This window comes from Chanodichthys erythropterus, chromosome 7 (genome assembly GCF_024489055.1).
Source record: "Chanodichthys erythropterus isolate Z2021 chromosome 7, ASM2448905v1, whole genome shotgun sequence".
In the NCBI taxonomy this organism is placed as follows: domain Eukaryota; kingdom Metazoa; phylum Chordata; class Actinopteri; order Cypriniformes; family Xenocyprididae; genus Chanodichthys; species Chanodichthys erythropterus.
Window position 1 is genome coordinate 32,368,998 of NC_090227.1, and position 9,693 is coordinate 32,378,690.

Sequence of the window (9,693 nt, forward strand, 5' to 3'; positions counted from 1 at the left end):
ATTTTTGACACACCAAAAATATTCTCGTCACTTTATAATATTAATATTGAACCAGTGTACTCACATGAACTCATTTAAATATGTTTTTAGTACATTAATGGATCTTGAGAGAGGAAATCCCTATGCATGCCTCAAAGAACCATCGGATTTCTACTAAAATATCTTAATTTGTTTTCCGAAGATGAACAAAGGTCTTATGGAATGACATGAGGGTGAGTAATAAATGACAGAATTTTCATTTTTGGGTGAACTATCCCTTTAAGTACTGTTAACTGAAAGGGGTTTTGAGAAAATGGTTCTTCAACAGGATCGCTGCAAACCTTATTATATGCCTCTCAAACTGATATAATATTCACATATTAATCTGCTACAATTTGAATTATTCAGACATCTAAATCTAAGCTCAAATATGTTTAAATTAATTAGAAACTGTTAAAATAATATACAATTGTATTCATGTTACAACATACGTACCCCACTACTGGAATGGTTTGTAACACCAATCGCAAACACAGAAATTTTGCATCTTGATTAATTTTAAAACCCCATTTATTTTTAAGAGTGCACTCTAACTCTCTCAAACTGATATCATATTCATATATTTATCTGCTACAACTGAAATGAGTTCAAATCTGTTTAAATGAATTACAAACAGTAAAATAAACGCAAAAGTGTGTTGACGTTACAACGTACCCCACTACTGGAATGGGTTGTAACACCGATTTGTCCTGTAAAAACTCTTACAAACTTCTACTGTAACCACAGCAGGTTGGTGGCCATGTGTGATTTCACTCCTGTAGCTCATTTCGATTGTTTAAACTGATAGTGTTACAAATCAATCAGTGTTACAACACTCCCTGGTTTCTACTATATTGATGAATTATAATGCATCATAATATAAATAAAATTTCAGTCATATCATTGGTTATCATGCATCCGTATGGAATATTTTGTTTTTAGAAGCAATCAAAAGTAAAGGCTGTTTCATTACAGAATGTACTGAGAGAATTTTTCAAGGTTGAAGATCACACTTTGGACTCTCAAAACAGTTTAAATTTTATCTCAGCAAAGCATGAGCAACATGGAAAGTATGACGGACAATAAGGCAAAGATTGGTAATTCTTGAGGACTTTTCAATATCAATGAGTTCAGATGAAGGCATCCAGCATCATATCTTATCTTTCATCACCATGCTTCTAAGAACTAATCATAAATTCAACACCCCCGATTTCCTCCTCTAGAATGAAGAGAGGAACATCAAATGAGCATTTATGGAAGTTTTGACGTCAACATTCAAAGTGGTTTCTGAGGTGTTTGCTGATGTCATCATGACATAGGACAAGGGGACATAGAGGGAGAGAGAGAGAGAGAGAGAGATGGAGATTGCTACGGGAGGGGTAGGAACGATAGTGCGGCTCCTCTGACATCATAGATGCTCTTATATACCGGCTGGAATGGAGCCCACCATTCCTCACTTCACTACTGAGAAAGCCAAGAGAAGACACAGCAAACAGGTTGGATAAGAAACCAAGAAGAGAGCATCGTGACTTCTGCAGGACGTGCTGTGATTTTCTCTGTCTAACTCTCTTACAACTTATCTCTCTTATTCTTCCATCCGTTTTTATACCATTTTATGACCTTTAACCCTATGGACTTGGGCCCAGCTTGAATGTGCAGAAACTGTGGGACTACCAACAAAATGCAGATGCAGCTGACCTCCGTTATGCTCCTTTTTTTATTGTGTAATGGACTATGTTCAGGTAGGTTTACTTTTATCACTTTATGCAGACAATGATAAATATATTGCAATATAAATATTTTTTCTTTAAAAAGGTAGGTATCTTTGATAGCTAATATCAACATTAAAAATGTGATGTATTTTATGGTCTCACTTAGTCTTACTGATATTAAAAAATGATCAGTCCTTTCATTAATAGTATGCATCATTAGATTTGATAATGTTTGGATAATTGCATTAGAAATTGAATAAAGATAAAACTCAAAAATACAACGTAAATTTATATAATTAGATGTATAAGACAGATGTGTCTACATTTGCTTGAGAACATGTTTCTGCTTTTATATATGGCATAATCTCAATTTCCCTCTGAAATAAAAAGAAAGTCACTCACTTAAACATCTAAAAGTCAGACATTTATGTTAAAACCTTATAGATTTAAACAAATTATGCATCTTAAGGTTCTTGAAAACTCATTCCACTTTTTCTTTAGATCTGACTGAATTAAAATACACTCACTACTGCCGACAATAAATTTGCCTGTACTTTGATGTGTATATTCTCATTGCTACTTTTAAAACACTTTGTGTTTTCTCCCTCTTCAGATATAGACCAGGGAAAAAGGGCACTAGAGGAAGAGGTACTGAGAAGTCTCCTCACTTCAAAGGTACAGTCTTGCTTTTAAAACACCTGTTGAGCGTGAAGCAACAGAGGCAATACTAGCCTTATATGGGGCCTTAATATAGATATGCCCTTTGACTGTAGGGCAGCTGAATTTTAAATGAAAGTCATGGCTATTTCATGGTTTTATGAATACAGCATGGTACCACAGTAGAAAAAAATAATAAAAATGTATTTCTGTGATAAGTTTACATAACTACTAAAATACAGCAGATTATATTCAACAAAGAATGTTCTTTACAAGCTATTAGCATCGTAATATTTTTACTAAGGCATCTGGAGAGGGACTTTCACAGAATAGCACATGGCTTTGGGATTTATAGTAAATTTAGGTTTGTGCTCCAGTCACTTAATGATTCATAAAACGGCTATCGTCTTGATGAATGCCATGCTGTACAGCGGTCCATAAATGCAGATGCTAGATGTTAAACGTAACACGAAATGACACAATTTAGTTAAATATTGATTCAGGCAACAAATCAGGAGCAGTGTACTCAAAAAGCAAAGTGGATGAAGCTTTTACGCTCTATTGGTGGACCAAATGATATGCCTTTGCCTAAAATGATGCTCAGCTGCCTTCATTCATTGAGCAATATTCTGCAAAGCATCAACATCCATTATCTATCATCAGCACATCTGACTATTATCCATTATTAATAGAGAATCGCATAGCATCATGATGTTTGTTATTTTTCTTTCAGATTTTATTTTTAACCTTGACCAAAATTTCTGGCAAGACAGAGAAGACGAAATCCTCTCCACTGCAAAGTTATTAAATAATTATGTCTTTAAATACAGATATTAAATATGTCTTTAAGCTAATGCTTTTAAAATGTCAGCTGGCCAAGTCTAATTAAACGTAGTGAAATAGAGTTACTTTAATAGCAGCCTGTGGGTCTTATAAAGGTGCCATTTTCCTTTGTTATTTAATAAGGAAAATCTTTCAGTTTGAATTAGTGAGAATATTTACACTTGTTTTTAATATCAGATCCATGAACTGAAAGGAGATTGTGTTATTTAAGAACAGTGTAATATAAGTCTTACCCAAACGTACAGCTAACAGGTTGAAAACCGATTTCCAGATATCACAGCAGGCCTTGATCTTGTTAGATTCATCTCGTGAAGGCCAGTAAAGTGGCTAGAGAAACTCAAAATGTGCTTATCCAGTATTGGCACCCTGTAAGTGGACTGAGAAAATAGTAATGGTTGGAGACAGCTTTACTTTTATATAAGGTGAAACAAGGCTGATACTGAGAGTGAGTTATTGTAAACCTGTTTGCTCTCTCACCGTGTGCAGGTAAAGCAGAGCAAGCATATCGCCCCCCTGTGGCAGCTGCCTCTCCAGGATGTGTGCAGGTTGATGAACAGTCTCGGGGAGTCGTGGGGCAGCGAGGAGGAGCAGGAGGATGCAGAGGTTCAGACTGACTATGAGCAGAGGGTCTCGGGTACCCTCGCACAAACACTTGAGGAAATGAATGACCTTCGGAACCTCTGCAGGGTCCTGCAGCCTAGAGAGGTGAGAATTAACACACATAGGCATTGAGGCAATAAACAATTGACATGCTCTCTATCACAAAGCAAAAACAATGCTTTGCAGTAAGTTCTTTTGTAAATGCAGATTTATTCTTCAGTCACTTAACAGTTCACAACAAGGGTTAATGTTATATATTCGAAACATAAATGATGCAGATTTACGTAAAAAGAAGCAGCATGAAAAGAATAAATATAGTATGGAAGAACAAATATCACTAGTTAATAATAAGTTAACATCAGTTAATGCATTAGCCAACATGAACTAACAATGAGCAATATATTTTTAAAGCATTATTACACTGTATAAAATGAAAAAATGTACACAGTAAAATACTGTTTTCCATTAAAACAGTAATATACCATAAAAACAATGCATTCTGGGTAATATTTGTCATTTTCAGAAAAGAAGCCTGTAGGCTGCTTTCTCGAAAACAACAAATATTATTACCCAGAATGCATTCTAACATACAGAAGTAAAATACAGTAAAAACAATGCATTCTGGGTAATATTTGTCATTTTCGAGAAAGTAGCCTATAGGTTACTTTCTCGAAAACGACTAATAATATTACCCAGAATGCATTGTTTTTACAATATTTTACTGTTTCAATGGAAAACGGTATTTTACTGTGTAAATTTGTTTCGTTTTTTTAGTTATTTGTTAGAGTGTAGTCTTTATTAACATTAGTAAAAAAAGTAATTGTTCATGTTCACAAATTAAATGAAAATTCTTTAATTAATTACTCACCCTCGTGTCGTTCCAAACCCATAAGACTTTCGTTCATCTTCGGAACACAAATTAAGATCTTTTTGATGAAATCTGAGAGCTCTGAGAGCTACGCAACTAACACTTTGACGCTTCAAAAAGTTCATAAAGAGATCGTAAAACTAATCCATATCAATTGAGCGGTTTAGTCCAAATTTTCTGAAGAGACACGATCGCTTTATATGCTGAACAGATTAAATTTAGGCTTTTATTCACATATAAACATTCATCGACACACACATCAGTTGTGATAAACTGAAGCTCAAGCATGTTCGCTTGACGTGTGTTTGAACTTCCGCAAGAGGTTTGTTCTCGTGCATCAAGGTTCAGTGAGCTTCTGTTTATGTTTGCTGATCAATGTTTATATGTGAATAAAAGCCTAAATTAAATCTGTTCATCATATAAAGCGATTAATTCTTGTCATTTAGCTGATGATTTGTATTCTATAGCTCTACAGCACCAATTGTTTGACCATTTTCTTGACAAATCTGGAGTGAACTGCCTTGCTTAAAAGTGACAAGAGATGTTGGTAAATCTCCAGTTCATGGGTCAATTCACGGATCATTAAAAATCGCAAAAATTACCCCTGCCTTTAAAGTGCAGCCTCTATCATTTTGAGAAGTAAACTCCATCAGTTATACATCTTATTCAAGCACACTTCACTGCAGCTCTGAGGAGAAATTATTAGTAACAGCCAGGCGACAAACTGAGCATCAGTCTGGACGTGGCAATTGATTGACAGCATTGTCCACTCAATTGCTGTGATTTTCAGCCTTGTAATAATCTGAATGGCACTGTGGGAAACAGTTCAAACATTCTGTCTTTCATTTCAGCTTCAAGAAGACCAAGAATATCTGGAGCTGGACAAAAACAGCGACAGTCCACTGAAGAGGAAATCTCCCTATATACTAAAAAGGCAACTGCGCACCAATAAATCAAGACGGCCGTACATTCTGAAGAGAAGTGTGTATTACTGATGCTCAAGACCCACAGATGGAAAGACATTTTTACATTTTGTGAATATGTGTCTGTTTTCACTGTTATAGTATTACAGTAGCAATAGTAATTGTATGTTCTTGTATGTTTAGCTAAACCTTTATGTAATTCAGAAGTCAATCCCTTCTTCTTCATTATGGGATGGACGATGTAAATAAAACAGCAGTCTATTCAAGAGTTTATTATATTTATTTAATGTATTTTTCTTCCAATGTAATTAAATCATACTTATTAAAACTATTTACGATACATCTATTATTATTTCACAGATGAAAGTATTCTTCAGATTTACATGATATTAAGAACATTTAAGAATGATTTTGAGTTGCTACAGTATTAACTGAAATATTAAAGTGTGTAACAATATAGGTTTATTCCAGATTTGAGGCCTTCTAATTCTTGTCATGGAACAAATAATTTCTACATAAACAGATTTTAACCAATCACATGATAGAAGAGGAGAAGAGGAATTAAAAAAAAAATGGATCACAAGACTTTTAAAAGTTATGTTAGTTTTTCAAAACTACACAGTTGGGACCTGTTCAGTTTAAGGAAATTATGTGGCACCTACATTTATATTTAGATTGATTGATATGATAACATGTCATTTGCAATTCCCTACTAGTCCAACATCCTTAAGACAATAGCTACGTTTGATGAATCTGCCCTTCAAAGAATACATAATAAATCAAAAAAGTGGTCTGTATTAGAATGTCATATAAAACCCCCTTCTGGATTCTAGCTGACATGCCAAAGCAATTAAGAAAATAACAGGGAAATATATTACATTAAACTCCATTAAGCATATATGACTTATTTCATGATTAACAAAACTGTATCTCTCTGATGAATGCTCAATAATTTGTCAAACCCAGAGCTATATGCACATCACTTTGATTAATGAAATGGAAAAAAGAGAGCTTGTTGGTTTTCATTTCTCTAATTGGCCATTGCTAATTAAAAATACTAATGCAGCTAAGTAATTGGCTTCAAAAAGTGCTGAACAACTCAAATATACCAAATATATTTCTCTATGGCGTTTTGACACTGTAGGCTGGTGCAGTGGTAATGATCTTGATACAATTAATAATTCAAACCCCAAATTCATATGGTATGGTAGATATATATCAAAAAAAAAAAAGAAAAAAAAAGACAAAATTAAAAGCAAAAATGGCTGTGTATACAAGGTATTTGTATATTACAGATAATCCATTAAGTAAAAAGAATCTGTTCACCAGTAGATGGCAGTAGAGTCTAATGCAATACAGGCTCTCCAAAGGCATCAAGTTATGCTACCTTACAAGTGATAAAGATTATTTTTCATTTCAAATGTCAAACAACATATAGATGTCCTTTTTATTTTATATTGAAGTGCACTTATGTAGTTCATTGGGGAATTCTATACAATAAAGATGAAGAGACTAAGAATCATTAGGCTACATTCTTTGATCCAGTAGTGCAAAATAAATCTTTCGGTTATGTTAATCTTACAAGCATTTAAGCACTGAGAGTAATATGCCATTTATATAGAGAGGAATAATAATTTGTCATTCTGTAGAAAGCAAATAAAGTTGGCTCTTTCAACCTAAATGATCTAAATGTAGATATTTTTTCCCAAATAAGACATCTATGAGTTTATCTGTGGATGTTTTCAGTTAGTGGACATCACAAACATCACTGTCAGGCTTTGTAGAACTTGGAATGTTTTTTATTGATGCACATGTGTGCAGTCCTGTTTAGAGAGTGCTTTCTTTCTTTCTTTCTTTTTCTTTTTTTTTTTTTTTTTACCATTTCTGCAGGCATTGATCGCATATGGCTGCTTGTCTTGTTTGTCACTCACTTTATTGCCTTCTGCTGAAGTCTAGGGAAAAACAGCAGTGTCCTTCAACAAGGTCCCACACAATACAGACAGGAAGACAGCCACATATCTCAGAATTTACAGAACACTGATTATTTGATGGTTGCTGGTATGCTGCAATGTGTTTGATATTTGAGCAAAGCGGCAACTATCCAACATTACTATATACTAAATGTTATAATTAATCAACTATTTATAATTAATCAGTTACATACTGTATATAGTAATTTTTATATATAGACACACACACGTTTGTTTTTGTGAATTGTGGGCACATTCCATAAGGGTAATGGTTTTTATACTGTACAAACCGTATTTTTTATCGCCCTACACCTAAACCTACCCATCACAGGAAACTGTGCCATTTTCACTCTCTCACAAAAATTCATTCTGTATGATTTATAAGCCTTTTGAAAAATGGGGACATGGGGTTATGTCCTCATAAGCCACCCTCTCTTTGTAAAACCTAGGTCACACCCATGTCATTATACAAATTTGTGTCCTGATATATATATATATATATATATATATTTACACTTTTATAAGCATTATTCATCAATGGCCCATATATATATATATATATATATATATATATATATATATATATATATATATATATATATATATATATATATATGGGCCATTGATGAATAAGGCTTTTAAAAGTGTAAAAAAACATAAATGGGGACATAATTAATTTTGAAGTTTTATTAAGTGTTAACAATGAGATTATGTGGTTTTTATAATCAATTTACACTCAGTTAACATCTTGTCAATTTTTACGAGATGGACAAAATTTGTTCGGTTTAAACTAAATTTCAGGCTGATCTTTAAAATACCTTTATATGTAGTGAAATATAATTAAAACTATTTTGATTCAATAAAAGAGATGTGGTTGTACTACCCGACATACTTTTGCTCAATAGCAACAATGCTAGATATTGAATTTAAGCAGTAATGTATACATTATTTTAAATATGCTACACAATGAATTCCGTTGCTGTCTGTTTCAGTAAAGACTACTCATGCAAAAAAATGTCACAATTCTTTGAAAAAGGTCATGGATTGTGAATGGACACTGGGGAAATGCAGTCCTCCTAAGCATCATCTGTTGTGTCCATGCAAGTGCTCCTTAATTGTTTTGGCCACAATCCAGTGCTGGAGCTCTCTTTAATTTAGCTCAAATTTTCCAATAGAAGCACAGATTGACAGTTTAACTTAGCTACGGATCTCTGCCGCATCCTGGGCCTGATGCAAAATGAAAGTCATTGCCTTCATCTGGGCTGGGCGGTGCATCTCCTACCAGCCGGTTACATCAAGATAATTGCTTGTGAAAGAATGAGATTAGTTCTCTTTGTGAGATCTCTGATTGTGTGGATTGAATCTGATTGTGTGAATTGGATGATGGTATAACAAGCATGACCTTGTTCTCTGCCTGCAGAGTAAATAATTAGGGTCTGCATATGGGCAGTATTACCCAGCTCAGAAGTGACAGCCTCTAACAGGAGAAACTGAACTAATCGAACTTACTGTCTTCTTGAAATGAACCAAATTGAAGTGACCGCCTCCAAAGCAAAAACAGATCCTCATCAAGAGTTCTCATGAAAACAAGCAACACTTATTACTTCAAAATTAATGGCCTGGTGGGCTAACAAACCACAGGACACCTGGGCATTTGACAACACAGGGCATGTGATTATTACATGTTGCCACATCTAGAAATATCATGAGATGTTGAGTTAGGTGTTGAGTAGTTTCAACCTCAGACAGCATGGCCATCACCCACAATCAGTTCACTGACCACCTGATGCATACGTACACTCACAAAAGTTTCCAAAAAGTTTCTTTTTTTCATAGCAAAACCATAAAAAGAGAAACCAGGCTCAGTTAGGGGGCCAGTTCTCTGGCCAACAGCGAACAGTGCATGATTATGATTCAGGCAGCGTTACAGGTCATAAATCCGATTGGGATCACAGTCAAAATATTTAATCTAGTTCCATCTAGTTGAAGATCGTATTCATCATGCCGGTATGGAACGATTTGTTGTGAATCTGTGCACACTAGCTGTTGTGTCGGTGAGGCCTTCACTGGGGATGATCTAGTTGACACAATCTCTGCTGTCA

General features: G+C 34.5%; 1 protein-coding gene across 1 annotated transcript; it reads left to right on the forward strand.

Annotated features, from left to right (window-relative positions):
- The first annotated feature begins 1,669 nt into the window (after positions 1 to 1,669).
- On the forward strand, positions 1,670 to 5,693 carry nts (neurotensin). Its single transcript, XM_067389243.1, has 4 exons — positions 1,670 to 1,760; positions 2,344 to 2,405; positions 3,717 to 3,935; positions 5,550 to 5,693. Exons 1-4 carry the CDS (start codon positions 1,670 to 1,672, stop codon positions 5,691 to 5,693), a joined length of 516 nt encoding a protein of 171 aa, XP_067245344.1.
- Positions 5,694 to 9,693: the final 4,000 nt, after the last annotated feature.

What these genes read in the sequence shown, in the direction of transcription:
- nts (XM_067389243.1), top strand. Translation starts at nt 1,670, where the DNA reads ATGTGCAGAAACTGTGGGACTACCAACAAAATGCAGATGCAGCTGACC. An exon ending in GTGTAATGGACTATGTTCAG is followed by an intron (nt 1,761 to 2,343) that starts GTAGGTTTACTT and finishes CTCCCTCTTCAG; the next exon opens with ATATAGACCAGGGAAAAAGG. An exon ending in GGGTCCTGCAGCCTAGAGAG is followed by an intron (nt 3,936 to 5,549) that starts GTGAGAATTAAC and finishes CTTTCATTTCAG; the next exon opens with CTTCAAGAAGACCAAGAATA.